Source organism: Pagrus major, chromosome 4 (genome assembly GCF_040436345.1).
Source record: "Pagrus major chromosome 4, Pma_NU_1.0".
Taxonomy (NCBI): domain Eukaryota; kingdom Metazoa; phylum Chordata; class Actinopteri; order Spariformes; family Sparidae; genus Pagrus; species Pagrus major.
The window spans coordinates 5,625,347-5,653,084 of NC_133218.1; the positions used below are offsets into that span (position 1 = coordinate 5,625,347).

The window sequence follows — 27,738 nt, forward strand, 5'->3', positions numbered from 1 at the left end:
TATAGTACAGCCTCATATTGCATGGCCATTATACAGGCGCAGAGGTATGGTGTCCTTTGGTTTTCTCCAAATGCTCATCCAAATGAACAAAAGCTGATGCAAAAATGTTCCCCTCCTCATTAAGGAGTCCAGGTTTTGTTGTTTGCGTGGTGGGGTGGCCTTGCATAAAAGCATTTTCTACATAGTCTTCCACTGAATATTTATTTTGTTATGCCCAATAACTACTATAACTTTGTCTTCTGTGACTCCATCTCAGAATTCAATTATAGTTTTAACTCCAACAACTTTCTTTTAAAGAAAAGGGACCTTACGGAAACTGTGGACAGCTTGTTCTGTGGATTATCCCAACAAAATGGGACACAGTTTCTAGAATGAGATATTGCTTCTGAATTTTTTAATACAAGTTTTAACAAATTTCCATCTGCTTCCATTTTGTTGGGATTCTGAATGAATATGCAGGACTAGTAGGGGTGTCATTATTCTCCAAATCTACAATTCAATTTGATTTACAATTTTTTACCGTCATGATTCGATTAGATTTTTAATTGAAATATATAGATTTTTTCAGTACACACAGCTATGCACTTGTAAGACTATCACATCTCGACCAAAGATCAACAGCTCATTTTATGAGCTGAAAACAAATTCTTTAACAGACTACCGAGAAGCCACCTTTGTGTTGAGATTCACTGGGGTGAAAAATACAATCTTTGAGTATATTTAACTGTAAACCTTAATTTAATGATCATATTTATATTTATTTGGTCTTTATTTTGAACCTCATGAGACTCAAATATTCATTTCAGCCTTTCTCAGCCAAGTCTCACTGTGTGTGTGTGATAGAAGTTGAAGGAAAAAAATAGAGGCAGACTGTCACACTCCAGCCCCCACCATACACACACCTCTAGCTACAATAATATTAATGATCTACTCACAGGAGCCTATTACTCATTCAGCCATTACAGCAACTTTCAAATCCCCAGTGAACAAACCACACACAATATCAAAGCATCACACCTAAAGAAAATAAAAAGTATTTGGATCACTTCTACTGTATGTACGAATGGGCAATACTTACTAAATGTCAGTGAATCAGGTATAATTTATCACACCTGCCATGATGTTGAAGTCAGGTGTGTCTAGCTCAATTAAAAATACCATAGCATTAAATTAACTACTCTGTGGGATCAGTGGGAGTCTATGTTTATATTTTTTTTATAAAGGAAACAAATAAGAAACTCATTGGGCCCCGTAATGCTTCTAAATTGAGTTAAAATATAATAATACACTTTATCCATACAAATGTTTCAAATTTCAAATTAAAGGTTACTCTCAAGTCTAACAAGGTTTGACATTTGTAGATGGGAGGTAAGCAATTTGGTAAAATTTGGATAGACTTTGTTTTCATTTAGCTTTTGGATGATGATGATGATGAAAGTTGCCTTCTTCGCTGGATTTTAATGGGTGATACATTTCTTGTCATCTGCATAACAATGGTATTGAGTTTTGTATCTATGTCTATACAAAGGACAATAGAGGGCCAAGGGTGGATCCTTGGAGAACACCACAAGCATCACTGACCACTACCAAAAAGTTCTGTTTGCTGAAATCAAGATAAATTAAAATCAAAGTATCAGCAACAAGTAAAAGATCCTTTGTTAAATTCATCAAAAGGTATTGTGATTATTTGTAAAGGAAATCAACTTTGAGAGAATAACCCTAACCTCTAAAACATCTGATAAAATTGTAATTTAGTGATAAGTCTAAAATTTGTAAAAATCCAGATGGTCAAGGCGAAGTTTCTTGAGAGGTGGGTGCACTACTGTGTATTAAAAAGTAGAGGAGAACACAGCAAGTGCGCAGAGAGCACTTTACAATGGATAAAAGAGCTCTGTTAAAAACCTTCACATATCTAGCAGGCATATCATCTTAAGGATGGGGACTTCAGCTTGGTAATTGTATCCTTTAAATTGCCTTGCGAGCAAGGTAGAGGGATCACAGTGAATGAGGTCCTGAACTGGCGACGATCTAGGAACCCTAAGACGGAGCACTTCTCTACGAATTCTCCTGTACATTGAAGTGTGTGTACTCTTGTACAGTACTCAACCATTACATTCTCTCTGAGCGACTTCATCTTTCTTAAGAGTGCTTATCCTCTTGCTTCTTCTTCTGAAGCACTGCATTAGCTGGGACAGTAATGCTCGCTAGGGACGACAGAGAATGTCCTCTCGCCTCAAGGGGAGGAACAGGAAAAGGCACAGGAAAAATAGTTTGACAGATGCCTCCGTCTAGCTGACTAATGAACAGTTCAGCTCGGGTCAATCCATTACAACCAAAAGCATTTAATTATTAATTACGGACAATCTATAGGCAGTTAAGGACAAGTGACATTGTATGCTTAATGTGCGATAGCAGTTGAGGGGGTTTCGGGGGGGTTGGGTTAGCCTAAAGAGGTGTCGTGGTATTTCTTCTATATAGTAGGTCAGCAAAGAACTGACAGGGAAGAAAAGAGAGAAGGAAGAAAAGATTGTGATTGCTGCTTTTGATAAAAATGTAGGTAATGTGACCTTAAACATTCATGTACGCAGACACAGTTTAGTAGGATCAAAAATCAAACTCTTCAGGTTAGACTCACCACTGCACTAGCACTGCGATGTAGCCTAGCTTTTAAAGTTACATAAATGATAAACTGTGTGTGTGTTAGGAAAAACAGAGGTACCATATGAGCATTTCAGTATCAGATGTTACCTAAATAAACTCATAAAGAGGTTGATTAATAGCCAAGATATCACTTAAAGGTAATTTAATTACAGTCTTTGTAATATTCCTCCTCTCTGTTTATTTTTCATAACGACATTTGTCCAAGATTCCCAGTGTTAAAATCAATTACAAGCGTGGAATTGGGAAATCATTAGACAGCGGAGACTGAATGAAATCTAAATTTTAAACGAAGAGACAGACACCTGTCTTTTGAGTTGACAGATATGTTGGTTTAAATGACATCTTATGAAATCATGCATGTTAGATTTTTCATGTTTCTGTTGCGGTTTTGTTTGTCTCTTTTTTAAAGACTTTTTTGTTTCATGCAGTCTGACTGTTTCTTTTATACACATGAACATTTATATGTTCGGAAAAAAAAATAAAATCATCGTGAACCTCAGTGCTCATGTGTTATTATCAGTTTCTTTAGTTGTGTGTTTGTGTGAGCATTATGTCTTTTAAAGTAGAACCAAACAACACATGCTGTCATGAAATAGTCCTGATAAAACATATTTTTGTCTGCTTTGGTATTTGTCTCTGTTGTATACAACATTCAGAGCAGTGGTGTGTGTGTGTGTGTGTGTGTGTGTGTGTGTGTGTGTGTGTGTGTGTGTGTCACTCATGACAGGTCCAACCTCTACAGTAATGTGCGTGTGCATATGTGTATTGCCTGAGGCAGTTGCATAGGGTGAAGGGTTGAGTGAATGGGGAGCAAAGCCGCCTGAGTGGTTTGCTTCATTAGGAAACAAAATATAAGCTTTCCGGGCCATTAGGACTGACTTTAGATGCAAAAGCACATAAGACGACGACTCACCTCATCAACGATGCATTGCAGTAACTGGAGAGGCTGGAAGAGGAGAGACACAGGGAGATGAAAAAAAAACATGTAAGCCTACATGGAATTTCTTGGCAATAAGGAAAATCAATAGTGTGATAAAAAAAAGAAAGAATCTACTTAGATTAATCAAATGCAGCGAGCTCAGGCAAAGCCATCCTTCAGCTCCTGAATGTTTCTATTACTCCATAATGGCACCTAATGTAATACCAGCAGTTTAAGCATGATCTAATATTTCATTGCAAAAATGCAATTTGGGTGTTCTTTCAAATGAGAGAGCCAACCAAGAGTAACAGACTATAGTGTGGGAGACCTCTATTTCCTTTCCTCCTATTCTATTGCAATAAAACTTACCATTAAAGATCCTTGGTTTTTCTGAATCTGTAGGGCAAGACAGAGAAGAAAGCACGAGGCAATATGTAATTAGCGTGTCATAATCAAGATGATGCACTTGGACACATTATGATCACTAGGAGAAAATTATTGCTTTCCTGTTGGCAATTTGTGAGTATGCGTTAACACCATTTACATAATGAAAACACACAAATGTTAATGGCCCTGCTCTCATTTGAGGAGAATGGGGGTAGAAGATCCACTAATGCTAATTTTCAGAGTAGTACTTTATTCCTGCCCTCCAGGTTATCTAGATGTGCTGGGATGCAGGATAACTGTTGCAAACAGTATGAGCGAGCTTTGTGATGAGCATGCTCAGTGTGTCACAGGTGAAACACTGACAATAAACAGATATCGACCTAAAGTGTACGATGACAACAAGGCTACAGGTGCCAGTTTTATGAATAGGCAAAAACAGGAAAAGGTGATTTGAGAGCAGATCTTCGAAGGGGCTGAAAAAAAAAAATTCCCCCATATACTGTAACTACTGTGGGCTTGGGAATCATAGGAAACAAAACATAGAAAAAGACATCAGAGATATTCAATACTTGTTTGACTTACTAAGTGTACTTTCTACAGTCAGAGTCCTTAAGAAAATGGAGCTGGAATAGGAACTTTTAAATTGGAAGATCTAGACATGGCCTCTGAGACAAAGTCTTTAAATGACAGCGAAACAACAGAAAGCACCTAGTTTTCCTATTTAAACCCCCAGGACTGAATTCATCAGTACAATCCGTTTAAATCTCTAAAAACCCAACTTTATAACTTCATCATATAGACTAAATGATATAAAGCCTGAAACCTGGGCTCAGCTAAATGTCTAATAATGTCTGGTAAATAAATTGCTCATTTCTCCGGGTCTTTTGACAGTGCATTAGAGCACTTATTGATTCACTCAATTAAATACAGGTTTTCACACTCTGCAAATACCAAGAGACTCCTAAACTGCCTCTATATCCAGTTTTGCTTGATTCAGACACATTAAAGGCAACTATGGAAAACTAATTTGTTCAGAAATAATTACTAGGACAAAATTGCGTGCTGCTCTAGGGGTTGAAATTGGATAGTGGGAGACTAACTTATTCAAGCATAATTGAGCACTTTTTCTTCTTGTACTAGGTAACTTGACCATGTATCAAAAGGTTTAATAATCCCTTCCTATCTTTCCCTCTTAACGGAGTCTCTCATCTCTGTGGGCTGATTATCTGGTAGACCTATCATTATCTGAATGTTTGTCCTGAGGGTAAACAAAATTGTTTCAATATGAAATATATATTTAAAAATGTTTCTTCAATATTTTTACTGATACCTCACCTATGAAGAACAAACTAATTGATTTTTGATAAGCAAAGGTGTTGATGCAGAAGGTGGGAATGGACCCATGTTTGTATGGAGTAGGACTGTGTATAAGAGCTTATATAACTGTTTGTTTATCACTAAGTGATGACTGTAGTTTAGCAGAACATCAGCTTCTTGCCCCGACTGTGTTGACGGGCCCTGATATGAGGCACTCAAGTGGCTTTGTTGCGATTTGCAAGCCATCAAGCTCAACAAGCTTAATTCGTTATTTGAAAATATCTCAGTGTGAAAACAAGAAGTCACAAATTCCATTTTTAGATGTCGAATGATTTCTGCTCCTTTTAAGAGAAACTCAATAAACACTCCTCAAGGGTTTCAAAAATGTCAAAGAAGGTTTCAAAGAAGTTTCTTCAAGGATGGGGAATAAGAGCTTTACAAGCATGTTTTGGTGTGGGCAAGTGGGCAGTCCCACCCTAGAAAGGAAAAATGGTGAATGGTCCTTTTCTGACTGCCTTTCTTTAGGGTTAGATTGACAACAACCAGAGATGTGCTACCAAAAAAATGTTAATCATCACGGCTGCAGCTCTTCTCTGATCGCAACCAAACTGACAACCATCCGCTCTTTGCCAAAAGCTTGGATACTGCCCACCTAAAACCCACTGAGAAGTAAATTTAGATTTCTAACCTCTGTATGATTGGTGATAAATATCAAGAAAAAATATGGCATCTTACAAATCACTGTCTTTTAAACCCTTTTAGATCACATCCCAGGTCATATTGTGCACCTATTCAATGCCCAAACCCTCCAAAAAAATATTCTTATATCAAAATCATTTATCAGCTGCACAGAGAGCAAATTGGTTATGCTGACATTGTGCGTTATTCAAAAATGTTTAATTTTAAGCCTATAAAAAAAGAAGCCTAACACACTGAAATAAAATCTCTACAAATTTCTCTATGGAAGACATATCGCCACAAAGAGTTTGAGGGCGTAAGGTAGTGAAAAATTCCAGCAAACGCCGTTTACAACACACATACAGTACAAAATACTGCAAAATCATTTCCTTTCCATCTTACTTGAACAAAAAAAAAAAAACAAAGTAACAAAGGGAAAGCGTCTATGCTGTTTGATGGATGCAGTGATGTGTAATGGAAGCTCCTGAAATACACACACAGAAAACTGACATGATATTTCAACCAGAAATTCATTCAAATTTGAGAAAATATGACAAAATAAAGAGAAACAACAAAAACAAGCACAGAGCAAACAAAAACACAACCAATCAATCAGTAGCAATAGTGCTGGCGGCTGTATACACATCACATCAGGTCTGGTGTCTTCAAAGACTTTCAGAGCGAGCCGTGCAAAAACTCCATTAACTCCTGACAAAGGACGCAAATGAATCCCGACATGTGGTGAAGTGGAATTAAAGAGACCATCTCTAATCATGACAAACATGAGGTGATGACTCCACTGTGTGTACGTACACACACACACACACACACACACACACACAATGAATGAATGAGAGATAATGCATCAACTCAACATCCACAAATTAAAGCAACTGGCAAGCACACTTATAAAGACTGAACAAAAGATTTCAAACAATGCTAAAATTTGGCTTTTCAAAAGTGCCTCAAAGCCAAATTCAACTTTAACAACTTATCCCGGATGTTCCTCTAGTCTGCAGAGTAAACTCTGATGGCATTGATTCTCTTCCAATCTCTCTCTCCTGCTCTCTCTCATCTTATCCAACTTTTCCCTCAGTCTGTACTAAAATGTTCTCTGTGAAGTGTAGCAGGGGGTTTTGCACAGACAGCTGTGCCAGCGTCTGCAAAAATGACAGCTTAGGCCCGAGGACTTTGGCTGGCTGCGCCTCACGAGCTGGATCCGAACGCTCTCGCCACACCACTCTGCTACAGCCTGCAGGTGAACTGTCTGCAGTACCATATGGAGTTAGGGTAAAATTAACGCTGAGATTATGAAGGCCGCGTGACAGTGGAGAGCCTGAACTATAAACTGAGATGTTTCTAATCTTTTGTCTATCACATTTATATCAATGACGGTAGATCAAATTTGTAAAAATAGACTGACAATTAACATGATAATGGAAACATTAGATGAAGGAAGGAACACTCTAAAATCAGACGTGCCCAAGGCTGAAGTCATACTCATTCCACACATTGTGTGACATTTACACCTTAAAAACACCTGTAATCCTTTTAACAAGGGTTTGCATATTTTCATCATGGATGGAGAATTAATGATCAACACAGAAAATAAGTGGATCACTACATCACAACCGTAGTCTGTCTCACAGATGGCTGTTCACCGTAGAAATATATGACTAGATGCCAAATTAATTCTGGTAAGAACACATTTGGGTTTCTAACAGCACAAAATAGATCACATTAATGCATCATCTTCAAACTGAGGTAACTGACACTAACATCCACAACACTGCATAGATGCTCAGTTTTTCAGGTTACAGGTTTATATGGAACATTAAAAGCTTGGTTATTTATCTGTCAGTACACATGATCATATCAGTATCCAGGTCTTTGATCATCTGCCTGTAGTTGTCACTATCTCAGTCACTCTGTTTTGTACCAAGAAAGAACATTCAGAAACCTGGATCAGGTGTTAACATGCAGCAGTTTCCTGGTTTCTTCAGGACTACTGCTTGTAGCACATCCAGAGTTCTCACAAACAGGATATGGTCTTATAAAGGTTACTGAAACCAGGATATGATGCTTACTCCAAAAACTGGATCGTAACCAGGATACTAGTGCACATGTAATTGTACTCAATGCTTAGTAAATTGGTGTGATCTTTTCCAGGAAGGATTGTTGCCATGCTGAAGGAAGCAGTCACTCTGGCAATCAAAGGCAGAAAGCGCAGTGGTTACATCACACTCTGCTTCTTTACTCAACCGCAATGAAGTTTCATTAAACTGATGGAGCAGTCCAAGTGTTGCATGTGTTAAGCATGCAGCAATGTGCCAATACAGAGAGCACTGTCAAGACATTTGTCTTTTTTTTCTTGTTTATCAAACTGTACACAAAATGAGAGGTTGTAGCAAGTGTCCATGGCTGAGTATAGAATAATAAAAATAACTTTTTTATCTTCATAATATGGGGTTTCAAAGGATAGGTTTCACAGTTCAAAAGAGCAACTGTTCGTTAGAGAAGGTCTGCTCCCTCACATTTCTTGTAGGCGGGTGGCCAGGAGGTAACCTGAGGTAACCAGATTTAGATTGCTCAGCTAGGGATTAGTGAGATAAACCCATCTTAAAGGGCTAATTAAGACTTGATGGGATTGGGAAGTCACTTCTGTGGTCGGCAATTACATTTGAGCAGGATTTTAACTTAGTGTAATGAGGGGAAAAAAATGAACCCAAACAGTAGAGTTATACAATTAAAGTCAACACTGAGCTTCTAATCTAGAAAGTAACAGACAGAAAATCATATTTTGAGGTCAACGGACCTATTGGTCTCATTCAGGGCCTTGTACTATGATTGGTGCCTCGTATTTAAGCATATTTAAAAAAAATCATTTGATCAAATTTGAGGTTTGGAATTGTTACAAAATCTCTTCATTTAAAACATTTACTGGAGAGAATCTTTAAATGTATACAAGGAGTTTGGAGTAACTGGTCGTGAAATGGTTTCAATTTCATACTGATGCCTCTATATGAGCTACATAAGAAAACGAGACAATCAGCAAGAAGCCACTGACACTGGCTGTATCTGTACAATTATCAAATTAGACTTGACGCCTGTCAGATAAGTAAAAACAAATTAAGACTTGTTTTTATGGCTTTGTGCTGAGAATGAATTGAGGGCTCTCACAGCCAAAGGAGAGATGCTGCTCTGTAGTCTGGTGGTTCAGCACCAAAACTAAAATGATTTGTTTCACCATCGACATCTTTTGTCCACAGGGCAGCCAGAATCAACAAAAAAATGGAAGTTCCTTGTAGTACCTTTAAAAGGTATATAAAATATTGAAAACAATCTTCAAACAAAAATGATGACTTATTTTAAAAATCTGTTTAAAAATGACTTTTTAAATTGTTTTTGTAGAAAATCTGATTTCAAAAATAAAATGCAAACACTTTACAAGTGAGGACATCTTGAAAAGAGGAATCATTACAGCCATAATTAGTTTACACAAATCAGCTCTTAATAAAATGAAATAAAAATAAAAACAACAATTGGTCTCAAACACAAATTAAAAAACAGTGAAAATTCTCACCTGTGGATAGGGGAACATGCCGAGCGCCAACTGTGTAAAGAAGAAAGTAATTATCAATGCAACAGGATATTCTTAGACTTTTCTTTAGAGATTTGAAACAATCTAAAAATACTCAAAAAGACTGAGTTAGTGCTGAGTCTATGACAATATCTACACACAGAAATCAAACAGCACATACAGTTTACATACACCTGTCAAGAGAATGTATATCATGGCAGTCCAATGATTTCTACAGCTCTCATTTTTCTGTGATGGAACGAGTGGAACACACACTACTTTGTCACAAAAAACATTCATGAAGTTTGCTTCAAATCTGAATTTATTCTGGGTCTTCAGAAAATGTGACCAAATCTGCTGGCTCAAAAATATACATACAGTAAATTTAATATTTGGTTAAATGTCCCTCGGCCATTTTGACCTCAATTAAGTGTTTTGGATAGCGATCCACAAGGTTCTGGTAGTCCTCTGGCTAAATTTTTAACCACTCCTCCTGACAGAACCGGTGAATTTCAACTAAATTTGTTGGCTTCCTGGCATGGACGTGTTTCTTCAGCACAATCCACATGTTCTCGACGGGGTTCAAGTCAGGACTTGGGAAGACCATTCCAAAACCTCAGTTGTAGTCTGATTTAACCATTACTTTATCACTTTTGATGTGTGTTTGGGATCATTGTCCTGTTGGAACACCCAACTGCACCCAAGACCCAATCTTCTGGCTGATGATTTTAGGTTTTCCTGAAGAATTTGGAGATAATCCTCCTTCTTCATTATTCCATTTACTTTCTTTAGAGCACCAGATCTGTCCATCCTGACCAATTTTCTCACAGCAGCAGGTGATAGTTTGCATTTTCTTCCTGGTCGTGGCAGTGACACAACTGTGCCATGAACTTCATACTTACAAAAGCTGTTTGCACAGTTGATCTTGGGACCTGTAACTGCTTTGAAATGGCTCCAGGTGACTTTCCTGACTTTTTCAAATCAATAATGTCTAAGGTTGGGTTCACACCTAAAGGTCCGTGAAAGGTCCGTATTTTAATCCGAACCAACGCGAGGATGATACATTGTTTCAATTTTGAGTTGGTCCGGTTTGCGTTCACAAAGGCCAAACTCAAACGGACCAAAATCTGTAAACAAAACTCACGTGGCCGCAACGCCCTTCTGTTATTGGTCAAACTGTTTAGGCGGGTAGACAGCAAATCTGTACATCAGATCAATAGCCTACTGTACATCATGGAGCGTCTGCTTATTTTTACATTAGTGCTGATCTGGAGCGCTTACACGCAAACTTCAATGGACCGCGCGTATGAACGCCTCATAGAGCAGCGGGCATTAAATAATGTCTTGATCCATGCATTTCGCTGAAGACGCTATGCGATCCGACGATCGTACCGGAGTAGACGACAGGCAATAATGAGGGCCTACCATGACGTTTTTTCTACACAAGCGGGACCAGTGAGGTAAGCAGACAATCACAAATGTGTAAAAATCACAAAGTTGGCTCATTATAAAAGCAGCTCTTGTTTATAGAATCCATGCATCTCCTTGAATGAATGAACGAATGAATGAATGAATGCCCCTATACTGTAAACACCAGAAATAATCCGCTCTGGAGTTCGCTTGATAGCAGACCGAGACCACCTCTACGAAGCGGACCAGGGTGCGGTTGTTTGGTCCGCACCAGAGTTCGAGGCCAGCGTTCACACCGACCCAAACAAACCGCACCATGGGGCAAGTGCTCCAGAGTTCGGTTTAACCGGACTAAACAAGGCTGGTGTGAACGCGCCCCAAGTCTAGTGGGTGTATCAAACAAGACCTATCTAAATGGGCCCAAAAAAGTCATCAGCTGTTATCAATCATAATCACTCAGAGGAATTTTAAAAGGCCATGCTACAAGGAAAATTTGATTCACACAACTTTCTATAATCACCCAAATGATTGTTCAAGTTTCTCTATGTATATTTTCAAGCCAGCAGATTTGGTCACATTTTCAGAAGACCTATAATGAATGCAGATTTGAAGTAAACTTCCCGAATGTTTTTTGCGACAAAGTAGTGTGTGTTCCACTCATTCCATCACAGAAAAATGAGAGCTGTAGAAATCACTGGAACTGAAGACTGCCATGATATACATTTTGTGTATATGTATGTAAACTTTTGACCGCAACTGTAAATCCATCCATAAATCCATTGAACTTTAAAAATTGGCAATTTAATCAACTTTATATTTTAGGTTGTGCCAAATATTTTACCCACCTCCCTAACAGATAATGTGTAAGTGTGTGTACAGTATATATCCTTGACGTTATATAATGCAGTCCATGATAACAACACATGAACTGATGGGACGAGAGTTAAGCAAACACAAAGTACATGTTTCACAAAGGCTGAAGTTCTTGCATGGCTGGATTGAACTAAATTGGACTACACGGGCACTCATGATAACGTATCCATGTCTTGTATATATGTACATCTGTATTAATGTATATATTAACATATATTAATCTTTTCATTGTCAGTGTCTTAATGGCATGGAATTCAAGTGTAGACACAGAGAAAATGCTGCTAAAGCTACTGAAGCGTGCAGAACTTGAGACTTTCTGTCTTTGAGGTAAGCTTAGTGGCCTCCTGCTGATAACACTTCCTCATCAAACAACATCAGCTATTAGTTAATAACCCCCCCTCGATTACCACCTGCTGAGAACAAAATGGGGGGATAAAGAGAAGGAGGAAAGGATTGTAGGACGGTTGTATGTAATGCGTGTGTGTGTATGTGTGTTATTTTTTGGCCGGGGGGTTGGGTGACAGCTCTCCCTGACATTTGGCAATTCACTTGGGGTGGGCATTTTTCATCTTGGTCAAGGGCAGCTTATTGGCAACATTACATTATTAAAACGTCAAAATGCTCAGGGTCTTTTCTTGAACATAAATAGACCAACTAGTAGGCTAAAGATCAATCCAAATTGAGTGCGACATCAAGCCATTTAATTTAGCTTAATGCACACATCCACAGCCAGAGATAGAGAGAACAGGGCCAGGGGATCTGCTGCTATAAAACTCCATCTTTATCGCACAAAGATCATGTCAATAATTTTGACATGGCCAAGTCATCCATTATTGTTATAACTGTGATGATATCAAACATTATTGACAAACAAAGGCGAGGCAGGAGCCCAAATCATTTGTTATACTGCAGAGGGAGAGCTGTAGACAGAAACAGATGAATAATCAATAACGAGGACAAGAGACCAGGGAAGTGTAATACTGAAATTAAAATGTTATTTGAAAACGCAGGGTGTCAGTCAAAGAGTCGATTAACCCTATTGGGAAAGATGAACAGAGATACTGATGCACACGTGCTTGGATACACTTGCATCTTATGCAGTTCAGTCAAGTAATGATTTGAAGTGTTTGAGATTGTGTAATTAGTTTTTTTTTTTTTTTTTTTAATGAATGGACCACTTCCTCTCCATAAATCTCCCACATTTCTCTCTGTATACGAATGCCTGGTATAGCATGAGCCAGTTAAAAATCGTCATACCTCCATGAAAGAGATTCCCACACTCCAGACATCTGCGTGGATACCATACTGTTCTCCTGATATCCTTTCTGGCTGAGGAGCAAAAAGCAACAACAAAAACTATAAGCACAAAGTATCTTCACTCGTGAAACTTCAATGGATTGAGATGACACTGAACATAAAATAATCACTCACCGCCATGTATGCGTTAGTCCCCACATACGTTTTGGCAATAGAGTTCACCAACTGCAATAAATCATCAGTGGAAAAGCAAATAATTATGCTGCATATCAATACAAATTAACTTCTCAACTGACTGTAATTCTCTTGGACGATGCAGTGTGACGTATTTCCATTTTACAAACTGCACATCGTCTCCAACCTTAGTGATCACGGTGCTTTTTCATCCTTAAGTTAGTAGCTTCACTTTCCAGTTAACGTTGTACATATTGTTTAAAGTATTAACCATCTGTTTTTGTATTTAGTGTTTTTGATCATTCTGATGATCACCTCAGTGTCTTAGATAACCGTTAGCTTAATTAACTAGTCACTGAGAGCAGCACCAATGTTGGCTTGATTTACAGAGCTTAGCTTATGGTTGCTATGTTTTTTTTACACTGCTACAGGTGCCTGGAAGAGCGAGAGAGTTAAAAACTCCATTTACAAAAATAAATGGTAATTACTGTTAACATGTACAAACTGTGAAAAGTGAAGTAACGAACCTAAGGATGAAAAACAACTGTAATCACAAAGGTAATGTCACTGTAGAGTTGAACAGACTTGTGGTTTATAAAACAGAAGAAAAAAATAAACCTTAGCCTTAATAAATAACTTTTAGGAGTCATTACTTCACTGTCCTATTTCTGGGAATAAAAAAAGACAGGAGCTGGACCTAACTTACATTATCTAAATCTATTGACATGTCAGGTTGATATTTTGGGCTGCTCTCAACCTCGCACAGGGGAACAGGAGTAAGACAAGGAGACATTAGTGAGCGAGTGTGTGTGTGTGTGTGTGTGTGTGTGTGTGGATACAATGGCACATGCCATCAATGACAGGACTGTGATAATGAGTGTCTGTTCCCTTATGGCTGCTTTTTTTTTTTTTTTTTGGAGCATGCCCCACAGTGAGAGGGGGAGGGAAAGCGTACGTGTGACAGAGAGATAAACAGAAAAATAGAGTAAAAAAAGCAAAGGACAAATCAATGCTGTTACACATACAGGGAGTAAAATTCACCTTGGAGCTTCCAAGGAAGTGGAGGTTAAAAATGAATAACAATTTGCCACAGCAGGAATGTATGTGTGCGTGTGTGTGTGTGTGTGCGTGTGTGTGTGTTGAAAAGGGAGACAGAGTCCTCAGGGTTGATGTTTGGGGAGACGTTGAAGGTCTGTCCCTGATGATTACATTACAAACAGACAGCCTCACACACACACACACACACGCGCGCGCGCGCACACAGACCCACACGCACGCGCGCACACACACACGTGCACACAATGACGAGGCTATTGTCTGCCACCCACGCTTTCCCCACATCTACTGAATACATATCAATGAGGCTTTGCTGTTGTGTGTGTGGGTCATAATTATAACAAGTGATTTTTTGGAGGCTGCAGAACAATGGAGGTGGGGGGGAAGTTAATGTGAGAGGAAGACCCTTGGGACCGCGCCGATGTTTTGAGTTGAAAATGAATACAGTGATTGACAGGTTGACCATATGCACGCAGACGCACACACACAGATTGCACCGGCCTGTGGTGATGCAACTATAGACAATTGTTTCTCTTCCTCTCTCTCTTCCATCCTCTCTCTGTCATGCTCACACAAACAAATCAGTGTACCTGCGTGCTGACACCAAAGTCACAGAGCTTGACTTGTCCCCGGGTGTTCACCAGCATATTGGAAGGCTTGACATCTGCGGAGACAAACTGCTTGATAAAACTGCAACATCAGCACTCTGCAGTTCGTCTTTATAAACTCTTGCTTTTTTTTTTTTTTTTTTAATAACACAGAGCCCATGCTCAACCTTACTCACCTCTGTGAAGTATCTTCAGGCTCCATAGATATGTCAGGCCTTTGACTACCTAAAGATACAGATGAGAGAGAAAACAATAATTCCGACATGATTCAAGGTTCATACAGCACATATGGCTGAATAATTAATTAATTAATTAATGTCAAGTTTAACTATACAAACTGAACTCATGCATAGAGAAATAATGACAATAACCTTGTTTACACCTCACAACCTGGCTGTCATGGCACACATCACTGAGGCGGTTAGTAAGCTTCTAAGGGCCCCAGACTAAGGGCCGGCAAAGGCTTGCTAGTGCCAACAGTGCTGGACATTGCAACAACTAGGGCCACAGAAGCTCACCAAAGGCCAGACAAATTCATTCAGACAAAATCAGGCTATTTCCTTTCATTGTGCGTGTGAGTGCAGCGGCCCTGCGGTGAAAAGCTGAAACAGAATTGACTTTTGGAAGAACATAAACCAAAGTCATGCTGCGGTGGCCAGTCACATAAGCTGGCCATCAGACCGGCTGGTCAAAAGTACTGTTATTCAAGCCGTTTGTACTAAATTTGTTAAATGAAATAAATATATCCTACTACTTAATTAATAATTGTAAGGGAAGTTTATCGTGGTTTCTTATAACGTGACGCTGACGTGACACATTTGGTGCAAGGGTCACCAGATACTGTCATATAGGCCAAATTAAGACACATGCACAAACATTCAGTGGTCCGCCAAATCAGTCTGAGTTTCTATTATGTTGCTTGAAGGATCAAATAACATCAAGCTTGCAGGAGACTGCACTAGCAGGGGAGGAGAAATACTCTTCAAACTTGTTGTGGATGAAGAAAAAAAATGGTGTTTTTGCTGCCAAGCTGGGAGCCAGAAATTGGGCACTATCCAGGCAAAGTTCATGGACCGAACAACGAAACCACACCCAGTTGTGTCCTCCCACACTGTCGCACAATCCTGCACTAATCGCCACAATGCCTGATTTGGTCTGAATACAGCCTAAGAGGCAAAAGGGGTTGGACAAGATTCATCCTGAAATATTACAAAAGGTTTGGATACTGCTGTGCTGTCTTTTAAGTTGTCTTGATGTTGCCCTTATACTGCCTGTTTCACAGTGATCAGCCACCATGTGAAATTGTACACTGGAAAGGAGAATCTGGCCAATCTTTAAACTTCATATTTATGGATGAGTAACAGTGTGGATTTGTACTGGGTTCTATTCTATTGTGCTTTTTATTTTGGGAAAGAGGCTTAAAACTGTGTTGCCCGAGGAAGAAGACAGCAGATACAAGCAAACAAGAAAATGTTTCTTCACAGGATCTTTCTCTGCAGGATTGAGCGAGGAGCCAAGTAATTAGGGAGGACCTCAGTACTGAGATGTAGCTCATTAAGGATTAAAGAAATTAATTGAGTTGGTTAGGGGATGTAGAAAGGACACCTCTTTGCTGCATCTCCTTGGAGGTGTTGTATTTACAGCTCTCACATATGACTCTGCCTGCCTGCCTGCCTAGATTTATACAACAGCCATGGAATCATTACATTTTTGTGTAAGTATTACTCATCTCCCAATGTGTATTACTGCTTTGTGGTGATTTTTTCATTTATGGGATGTGAGAGCTGATTCTAGCCTCTAGGCTCCTGTCATCCATTTCTGATGAACGACAACCTCCGAGATAAATTAAAGAAGCACAAAAGCTCTCTGAAGTCCTGCTGCCTCAAAAGGTGGTGTTTTGAGTGCAACAACCGCAGTGTGCAGCTTCACTCACACCCTTTTGGGTGCTTTCCCTTCTGTGATAATTAACAACTGTGACAGCAGAAAGGAGGGAAAGCTGTGAATTAGAATTAACACTGACTAAATAGCTGTCATTGTTTGATTATGGACAAAGTTAAAGGGGGGAGATAGAAAAGACAAGGTGGAGAGGATAATGAGTGTGGAAAAGAGACATGTATTTATCAACACCAAGGCCATTTCTATCAAAATGCTAGTTTTAACTAGAGTAGAAAGGGAGGGAGAAAGGGAGACTCAGAGACTGGAGGATAAGGGGAAAACAACACTGACTTTGTCCACCACTTCACCAAACAGAAGCTAATTGAAAAATTCACACCTGTGGTTCCTTTTTCTTTTATTTCATTAATAAAATGAGTTTTCTGTATCCGACAAACAAATAAGAGGTTACGCTGAAATCTGTGACTACCAGGCACACATGGACGTTCACAATCAATACACTCTACACTAAACAGATTACAAATTTAAATAAATGTCTGTAAAAACTGCAAAACACACCTTTCGATTTAAAATTAAACTACTCATGGAGAGATTTTGACTATTTCATGAAAACTTACTGCCACTGCGATCCTCCCCAGCACGTGCTCTGGAATTCTTTTGTACACGTCCAGAGAACCTCCTGCAAAAGACAAATTATTCAATCGGTTTAAAACCCCAAACAGATAAAAATGCTCCATATGAACACAATCAGAATAAACAGGCCCAGACCTAACAACATTTCGGTTGAAGAGGAGTAGCTTCAACCTTTTTGTGAAATGATCAAAACTGTCCAATGTAAACATAACCTGATTATTCTCCGGCTGCTTTCTTTCTGCGCATGCCCACTGTCTTCATGTAGAAGCATACTGAACTGGTCTACTGCGGGGAGTTTGTTTTTAATTTAAATTTTTATAGAACTTAACATAGATAACGATAAATATCCATCTTCAGGACAGATCAAACACGCGCAAAAGATATAAATTATCCAACAGGAAGTGGAATACATGAAGTAACATCAGTTTGCGCATTACACACAGCTGTTGAGATTAAACTTGTTGCATCCAAACACCAGACTTCATTAATCCCATCCCATGTAAATAGTTGACCCGAAATCTTCAATCAGAATGATTTTAATCGGAATGAAGAAATATCGTCCATGTAAACATAGCTGGTGTTTTAACTTCTTGTTGCAATAAGTACAACTTGAAATGGCTGATGGAGGAAAAGTTTTCATGAAGAGTGCTGAGAGGTTTGACAGACTTTGTTGACAAGCTGCCAAATGTGTGAAACAGGGGAATCACTACATTAAAACACACTCGAACAAACACACACACCTTAAAACATACACAGTCCCCCATCTCGCACCAGTCTAGACACGCACCTACAAATGCACTTAAGTCAAGATTTATCACACCCTTGTAGCTTTTAGCACACAGGCATGCTAAGCAGCTCACAGCAATAAGACGTTCTGTTGATCTGCAGAAGTGTAAATGGATACACAGTAGAGAGACAGAGGACAGTTCCCCAAAGTCTCTTCTGTGGCTGCCAAAGAAAAAAAAAAAGATTTACTGGCTAGCTTCAACCGCAGAGCAACTCACCGTCCATAAATTCTGTGCATATGGATATCCTGTTTTCTACAAAAAAGGCACTGAAGAAAGTGATGATGTAGGGTGAATCACACTGTAATCAAGAGAAGAGACAATGTAATTATTAAAGAGCATGCCAAAAAAATGATCTGTGATACAAAATCATTTTTTATACATTTTTCCTAATCAGAAAGTCAAGCGAAAAGAGATAATTCGATCAGGACTCTGAAAGCAAAATTGCGACATTGTGCAATACTGAATTATATCGGGGTCTATCAGGAGCATCAATTTGAAGTCTGTCAACTGTTTTTGTTTGGAAAGAAACTTTATTTTCGATTTAATTTGACATCCATTGCATTAGAAGAGTGATAGTTGAGCAAAACAGGTCGTTGATCAGTAAATTCACATGCCTAGTCCATGTATATGTTGCATGTGTGTCCATATACCGCTGATCCTTGGCTTACATTGTGAGACCGGTGGTGACAGATGACACTTCATTAGTTAAGAGACTTGTGGTTTATTAACGATGTAGATTTGGTTGGACAGCAACATTCAGTGGAGAGAAGAGAAAATGTTTTGGTAAAGACGAGCAGGTATAATCAGTCAAAACTAACCTTGTAGAGGATTTCTAATTCTGACATGATCTGCTTCTGTAATTCCACCGTGATATCCAGGGGAATGACCTGTAATCAAACATGGAGGAATAAGGTAGATCCTTCCATAAATACAAAGTTAAGAAGTTCTGTTGATGTTCTGATGGGATTGACCTGATTGAGGGTCACTTATCAAACAGTAACTACTATCAACAAAACAGAAAGAGTTCTTCTTACCTTGACAGCTAAAACTCGCTTGCCAAGAAGATGGTACGCTCTAGAGAGAAAACAGGAGATGATATGAAAGAAAACTGATGAAAGCAGTTACTTGAATTTGGTAAGTTTTTGTGTTTCATTTTTTAAACTTAGAGTAGTTTTATTGAAGACTAGTTTTCTTTTTTGTTTGTTTTTGTTAAAAAAAAGCTTTCTGCCCAGCGAGGAGCTCTGATCATAGCCTTTATTTTCCCCTTGAAAATGTGCAGTCCCATTACATTTATTACACACACCCCAAAAAATATGTCACAGTTCCGATATGGTTCATAATAAGTTGTGGTCAGAGCAATACCAAATTGTTAATTTAATATACTAAACACAGTGATAATAGTCAGCACAACAAAATCACTAATTTCTGCTAGAGGTCAGAGGTCACCACCCAAAACCAGATCCAGTCAGCCCTATTACTCGTTGTTCCAGACAGAGTTTTGAGTTGCAAGTAAAGCAGCAGTCACAGACGGGCCCCGTAATGATTTAATTATCAAACTCCTTAATGCCAAACATCGGCTTTAGTTACAGCCCTTGAAGGTTAGTTTACGGCACCGGTGACAATACCTCAGGACCTCTCAACATACAATCCTCAAGGACGAATACTGTCCAACAGCTGTCAGGTGACAGGGATGAGGTGGGGGTAGTGGACGTCACACAGTCTGGTTAGCTTGCAAGCAGCTTTAGTAAATGTGATACCTGGCTGCTCACCTGTCAGTGGGTCTTCCAGAGAGAATGTGTAGGGTGCAAGGTGTGATTAATGCATCTTAGATTGGAGTATCATGTTGCTCTTGGGCCAGACACCTCAAAACTGGCTCAGGCCTTTAATTAATGGCACCTATTAGTGCCATGTCAGGTATACAAAGACTAGTGTCTGACTGTAGCTAGGCCAAGTTATATGTGAGCTGTAGTTTACACAACTTTATGAACAGTCTCATCACAGCTGAATTCAAAAAGAAAACTAAAGACTGTTCAACTAAAAGACACAAAGTGATCACACATATTCAAATCTTCATTCATTTCTGGTTTCAATTAGTATTTTCATTATTTGCTTTAATTTAAATTCCTTCCTTCCTTTAATCTTACATGTCGCAGAATCACAAAAGTTAAAATATAAGTTATGTCTACTTATGTCCAACTTATCCAAAGCAAAAATATACATAAATAAATGTGTATGTATAAATATGTATTAGCAGCAAACCGTAAGTCTTCTTTTGACTTAACTGGACCATGTTATTTCTTTTTGCCTCAAGAGTTTTAGTAAGTGTTTTTGATCTTAAACGTCATCTCTTCTGGAAAGGAGCTCTTTGCACATAAGGCTGATGGCCTTGTTTCCATTTTGATGTCTCGGTCTTCCTTTAAGCAACAATCAATATCAGTTAAGCATGACTGCTGCTTCTTAATTAAGATTAAGATGTTAATTGAGGCAAGATCACAGGGGTAGACATGTTAAATACTGACTGGGTAGGTTGTGTGTGTAAGGCGGTCTGAAAAAGATTAAAACTAGTCTTCACCATGCTGAACAACTTGTAGTTCTCAATTAGAAGCCTGGACACGCTGAAAGACATACCGAGCCCATGGAAGTTTTATCTGAGAGTTTGTGAGTTTAGAATTTTTCTGTATGTATCTTTTTGCAAAGTCTCACATCTGTTAATTTTTTTCTGACTTCTGTAAATCATTTTGGACACTGACATCATCCATATACAGGACTTTCACAGGGTGGTTTCTATTATATGTTCTCATGAGAAATAACGGGTAATATCCCCATGATATAAGCACTACAGACCCATATTTACTGGATGTGTTCACAAATTATGGTTAATTTTTACTGGATAATAATAAAATGATAAACTGTAAATCCAAGTTAGATATACACAAGTTTTAACAAATGTGTTTTGAGGGCAGGTTTTAAAGCTGGAGACATGGTGTGACTACTGCTTGGTTAAAGCTTTATTCTCAGACTGTCCTTGACCACCTCAGGGCCGAGCATCCCTGTATGAGTTACAGTGACAGGCCTGTGACAGTGGGAGACATGGGGACAAGGTTACATAGCCACCCCCCGCCACTTCCCCCTGATCTGACCCCAGTAAACGTGCCCCATTGCCTGGATCTTATTTACACTCCAGCTCGCTCTGTAATAAAAGCTCCATCATGCAGTATTCATAGGGCCTCTCCCTGTGTCTCTGAAGTTGGGGCAGACTGGCCTCCTGTCCTGGATCAGGGCTAACGTGGTACTTTTACACTGCCACATGGATGACGGGCGGCCTTTCTCTCTACCCGACTCTCTCACCTGATACGGCTGTAATGGGTCTCCTAACTGACACAGACAGACAGAAGCCTAAACATCGACTCCCACACACAAACACACAAAAAGGCTTATTAAATATCCAAATGTCAAAGTTGAGAGTTTTGTATATACTTTACCATGCAAGAAAAGTGAAAATCGGTATTCTTTAATTCCATAAATGACATCACTTTTAAGAGCAGGCCTCTTGTGGCTGAGAAAGAAATTACAGCAGCACAACCGTCTTTTCGAAGTAAAGTCAAACATCATTTTAATGAGATGGTGTACAGCAACGGTTCTCAACCTGGGGGTCCTGGCCCCTACTGTACTAGTACTTGCCAAAAATTCACTGGCAGTCAGGAGGCTTTCTTGAAGGTTATAAGACAACTTCTCTTTTTAAAATGTTAAAAAGGTCTATATCTTAGCATTTAATTCATTTCTGTAAAGAAAACTAAAAGAAACTTTATATTATTTAGTTATTATTATTATTATTATTATTATTATTATTATATTTTTAGATGTAAACTTAGAAAAAAAAATCTCACAGGATAAGGGTCCTGAACACCAGTTATTTTCACAAAGCTTTCACTCTCTGCAAAACAGTCTAAAACAAGTGAAAGACTTAATAGAACAATGGCCAAGCGCCGGGGGTAATAAAAAACTGAATATGTCAGAAAAAATAAAGGAGATTGTTAAAAAAATATCATTGTTAATAAACTCATGTCTGTACAAAATTCAAAGGAATTATTTGTTTTACATAAACTTCCTGCGGTTACTGCGTTTATAATTTCAGCTAACTATACAGTACGCCACATTGTGCTACCTACAGCAAAGGAATTTAAGAACGGTAACATTTTACACATGCAGATGTAGACGCGTCAGTGTCACCATCTACAAGCAAGGAAGTGAAGTGGTACAAAATCACACGCCTTGTGACACCTACAGGCAATAAGTTTTAAAGCAAGTTCTTTGTATACTTGCTGATTTTTTTCATGCATGTCTGTAATTTAGGTTTCACAGTTTACACAATGTCCCATTTAGGATTAATTGGAACATCATTGGGTCACACTAAACCCCACCGGATACCAAAGATTCAACCATTTCATACACAATTATTTCATGACCATTTACCTTAAGGCTGCAAAACACTTTTAGATGGCTTTTCAAGACGTTGTAAGTGAATGAATTTTTGTTTTGTTTTTCACACCAAGGCTTCAGATTATGCTTTTTCAGGCTCCTAAATAATTTTGCTTGACTGTCTGAAGCATGTACAGTACAATTCACCTCCAAAACAAAAAGCCACCACAACTTTCATCTCTAGCACAATCAGTGCACAAATACAATGTAAAATCAAATGCAAAAAACAGGCAGGCACATGAAAACCAATCAAAAGAGTTCACTCAAGATGCACTACTGTACGATGCCGGGGTTAAACTGCAATTCTGTTCTACTAGTTCTAGACAAAATCTGAAAATGGCTGATAACAAGATACAAGGTTACCACCAATTAACCAAACAGGTTCAGCCCTTCAAAATACAGTCTAATCAATGAGGTGAAAAACAAAATCAATGGAGAAAATGGGCTGTGAGACTAAAGGAACAGGCGTGATGTCTAAGTAGATGTCACCACAGTCACAGCCAGGCAAATGTGCCCGTTTTAATTGCACTTCTCGATCCATGAGTCACAAGAATAGCCTTTGTGTCCTTGTTATTGTATTTATAAGCCGTAGAGTCAGTTAGATTGGTGGACAAGATGGACCTCTGAGAGAGTGTGTAATAAAAAACAAAGGCCGACATTGATGGATGGTTAGGTCACAATGTGGCTATGGAGAGCTGAGGTGTTGGTAACATCCAATTGAGTCTAAATGGTTCTGGGTCATAAATGGGCTAAGAGGTTAAAAGGTGGGCAGTGGTAGTGCTTTTCACACGTGATAAGCCTAATATAAGCTGGACCAAAGGGGAGAGGCTGAAAAGGACACAGAATTGGTTCTAAGCAAGCGAGAAACCTGTCCAGGCCCTCAGTGAGTATGCATACAGTATTTTAAAAAATGTCTAATTTCCTACTTGATACAGAAACATTTTGTTTGCTTTGGCTAACTTATATAAATAATATGCTAATTTAAATATATCATAAATATTCAAAATGCAAAGTTGCGGGCAACACATATCGGAGGACCAGCATCCATCAAAACAATTGCACTTATTTCTTCACAGGGTCTTTTTTGACAACTACTTGTGTCTGCGTGGCGCCTCGTTGTGTGCTATAGATATCGACTGACACAACACTATCTGACACATCATGAAAGTAGCTAGTCAGCAGCAGCTTACATAGTTTATTTTGTCTGGCTTAGAGAGTTTCCTGCCCAGTTTCAATCCAAGATCTCAGCAGTTAATTAGATGAACACATGTAAAAGAACCAATGGCCACAGCTGCAAAAAAGTAACACAAGTTGTAGGAAAATATAGTTATAGTAAGTATAGTAATATAGCATGCATTAGCATGCATTAGCAGCTGAATAGTCTTTCTTCGGTTTTATTCAATGGAATTCTACTGTAAACACAGCTGACAAAACCAGACAAATAGACTAAACCATTCTTATGTAATGCCATTTTCTTTTCTCTCTGCACAGAAACAAAAAGGTTGGGTTGATTGAGATAGACAGTAGATTTAGGGGATTGTTCCAACTAAGACTCTTCACGTTATCATCTGTTTATGCACCTGATTGGATAATCTCAGCTTCCTGTTCAGACAGTTAAGAAAATCCCACCATAAGGGTTTTGTGAAGACAGACTGGATAATTCAGATGTACTTACTGTATCCCTGTTTTAGTCTTAAAATACGTTAATTTATTTTTGACAGTGAATACTTGTGATGAGATATTCACAGAGAATAGAAGTTTTACTACTTTGATTAGAACTGTTTAAGCGAAAAATTCAGCCAAACTGATACAAGGTGACGGCAAGTGAAGAGCTGCATTAAATATTTCCTTTTTCTTACTGTGAGAAAATAATTAAAATTAAAGAACAGGGAAGCAATTAACAGTTACTGATGAAAATTTCTAGGAGCTGATGTCAAGGCCACCAACACAATTAACACCAATTTGGTAACAAAATCACAATTTTTAGTTTAATTTAGCTCTAATGACTAGTAATATAAGGACAGGATGCTTAGAATACTTTACAATACCTTTTCTGTTAAAAAACAAATAATGACTAACAGATTATATTCATTTATTTTTCATGGCACTCACTCAAGAATTAAAGTTGTTCTTTAAGTACCTTATCACCAATAGTCTGCAAACTCTAGGGTTCAGAACAAATATGTGGTCAAACAGAGTCCTGCATTAAGTGCAGGTGTGTTTGCGATGTGGACAGGCAGAGTGCAGAGTAGCAAGGGCAGATCTGGACTTTTATGCTCATAGACAGTTGTATGTTTGTGTACATGTCAATGCAAAACCTCAAGTCAAAGGTCTACAATTACAGTAACTATGTATTAGCAATTAAATGCATGACACACTTGGATTGATGAGGTGGCTGAGCAGCCAACTGTTCTGTTTGTTCTTCAGCTGCATTGAATGGTAGGTGAACCTGCATGGTTTGCCAACAATACCTGGTTGACGGCTCTATTCAGAAGGACTTAAGTTCATCATTGAGCTGACCTCTCTAGTGTCATGTTGGAGATCGGGTGAGTACACGGTGTCAGAGTGGACCTTCTTCAAAACTTTTGCAGAGGAAGAGGCTGCCCAGGACACGTGCTTACTAAGCGGCTGACTCAGTAGAGAAGGACCAGCAAGCCAGCCAAGGATGCAGCTGTGGTAGTTTGGGATGCAAAAGCCCAGTTGTAGGGTGTGGGGACTTATTAGAGGCTTTGACAATGACTTAGAGGCATCCTTGAAGTTTCGGAAAAATAATTTGTAGATGGAAAAGTAATCACCCTAACTATCCTCAGCAGGGTGGGGAACTGTTGACCTCAACTGGGACATTTTCAGAAGGATGAAGAAGCAAATAAAGTAGCTCCTTACAATTAGTGTGTAGTACAAACTGGGGACACGGTATGCTTAAAAAAGATTACATCTTCAAGCTGTTTAAGTATTTTTGGGCTCCTCCGTTCACTCACTAATAACATCAACAACAAGGCTGTTTTTTTTTTTTTTTTTTAGCTGTATGTGTTTATCTTCTCCTTCCAACCATAAAAATTTCAGCACCAAAGCATATGGATTTTTCACTGGGCTAAATTGACTGAGAAGTTGTTGGGCTTGCAATATTGGCCTTCCCCAGTGCAGTGTAACCATTTCTAGTGCCAAACTTATCAGGAATCTTATTCTCCTCCAACTATGAGGGATTGGCTCTTAATGAAACTATCTCAAAGTCATAAAAAGGTGGTTTGAAAGAAAGGGGTGAAAATAAAAAAAAGACTTGCTAGATGGGAAATTTACTGGGTTTGTTGGGGACTGTCTGAAGCAGACCACTCTATCAAGTCAAGGTTAGCCTGAGCAGTGATCAATACTTCAATCTCAATAAAATAGCTCAATAGCTAAGGATTGATGGGAAGGAGGAAACACAAGGTGGGGAAAAGAAGGATAAAAGAGCAACACAAATGCCAACCTTGTCATAACGTTAGCAGGGCAGTAACACATTTGTCTGGCCAGAGAGGATGGAGCTCTTCTATCCTGGCAGGTAATGTGCTGTACTATAGACAGATTAAGTCAATTGCTGTCACACCTTACAGCCCCAAATCAATATCATATATGTTTCCAACCTTCAGACCAGAATAAATAAATGCAGGTACAACCAGCCTGATAGATGTCACACTGAACGCTGAGATAAATGGACAGATGAAGGAACAGAGAAAGGGTGGTGAACAATGGAGTGCCCTTCACAGAACCCTACTGAATGATGTTTTTGCCATATGGAATGAGCAGAGAAAGTATGAAAAGTCAAGAATTGTATCACACATCAGTCTGAAACTGGCAACAAATTGAGTAATTCTTCCTCAATATTTGCACTGTATGGAGGAATCTTTTCAGTGTCAATATCCATTATTGTGTTGTGGCCTTGTAATGTTGGTGCCAGCAAACGCTTACTTGTAAACCGTGCCTCCGTTTCCATGGCCAAGCTGCTCTTGATAGTGGATATCTTGGGCATTTATCTGTGGAGCCACAAACACACACAGTTACACAATAATGGTACTTAGATGTTATAACATGAGAAGACATGCAACCAGTAGATGATCTGAGTAACTACACAGGTGAGAGAGAGAGAAAGTAAAGGGGGGGGGGGGGGGGGGGGGGGGGCTACATTGCCACTGGAGGCTATAAACAAGACAAGTGCTCAGGTCACTCCAAGTTCAGCAACATAAGGAGAGAAAACAGAAGGAGGAGAAGAGGAGATCAATACAACATTTGCTGTCCAATTTATAAAAGGAGGACATTGTGCTTGGGCGAGCGGGGGAGTGACTGATGTAGAGTTTAATGACGATTTGTTTGCTGTTGTCATTCCACTCTACTTTGATGAAATAAAAAGTGTCAGGGGTGTATAATATAATGTAGCATGACCCAACATGGTTGTCTCCTCTCACCCATTTTGAAATAACCATTGAAAATCCTTCTATAGGTCTATGATATTCATCTAAACAGAGCACTCAGATAAACCTGTGGTTCTGATTTAGTTAGAACACATGTAAATATATGTCAAATAACAGTAACCAATCAGCATTGAAGAAGATAGCATTAGATCTTTAAAAGCCCTAAAGGTGGAGTAGGGTAATGCACTGTCTGATGATATTGTGTGGATAATTATAAAAAACTGAGGAAAACTGTAAACTCCATTACTGTTTTGCAACAATAACTGTACTACTAATACTAACAACTGCATTTGAATCTGAAAATAAACAGTGCCACAAGCATATTTAAAAATATGTGTTCCATACTTTAAATACATTCATGAAATACATTTCACAGCGACTACTATGATACAAAACCTTCACTCTAAAACTGAAAAACCATTTTATTTACAATATAAAAGAAGTCCTATTGATGTAACCATAAATGGACAATAGAGCTCAACAATGAGGTTCTGGGGGCAAAAATCCCATTCATACTCTGAATTGACAATGTTATCAGTCATAATGCCATAATCATCTGAGATAGACTCACCACAAGATA

General features: G+C 38.8%; 1 protein-coding gene across 1 annotated transcript in view; it reads right to left on the reverse strand.

Annotated features, from left to right (window-relative positions):
• Positions 1 to 27,738, reverse strand: part of map2k5 (mitogen-activated protein kinase kinase 5) — a 61,314-nt gene that overhangs the window by 22,387 nt on the left and 11,189 nt on the right. The window contains exons 8-19 of the mRNA XM_073464474.1: positions 26,659 to 26,723; positions 19,269 to 19,308; positions 19,053 to 19,121; positions 18,451 to 18,532; positions 17,431 to 17,492; positions 15,097 to 15,145; positions 14,903 to 14,976; positions 13,257 to 13,307; positions 13,083 to 13,154; positions 9,546 to 9,575; positions 3,950 to 3,976; positions 3,575 to 3,607 (exon numbers count right to left, since the gene is read on the reverse strand). Of these exons, the coding sequence (XP_073320575.1) occupies positions 3,575 to 3,607; positions 3,950 to 3,976; positions 9,546 to 9,575; positions 13,083 to 13,154; positions 13,257 to 13,307; positions 14,903 to 14,976; positions 15,097 to 15,145; positions 17,431 to 17,492; positions 18,451 to 18,532; positions 19,053 to 19,121; positions 19,269 to 19,308; positions 26,659 to 26,723 (654 nt within the window). The remainder of the gene's footprint in view (positions 1 to 3,574; positions 3,608 to 3,949; positions 3,977 to 9,545; positions 9,576 to 13,082; positions 13,155 to 13,256; positions 13,308 to 14,902; positions 14,977 to 15,096; positions 15,146 to 17,430; positions 17,493 to 18,450; positions 18,533 to 19,052; positions 19,122 to 19,268; positions 19,309 to 26,658; positions 26,724 to 27,738) is intronic.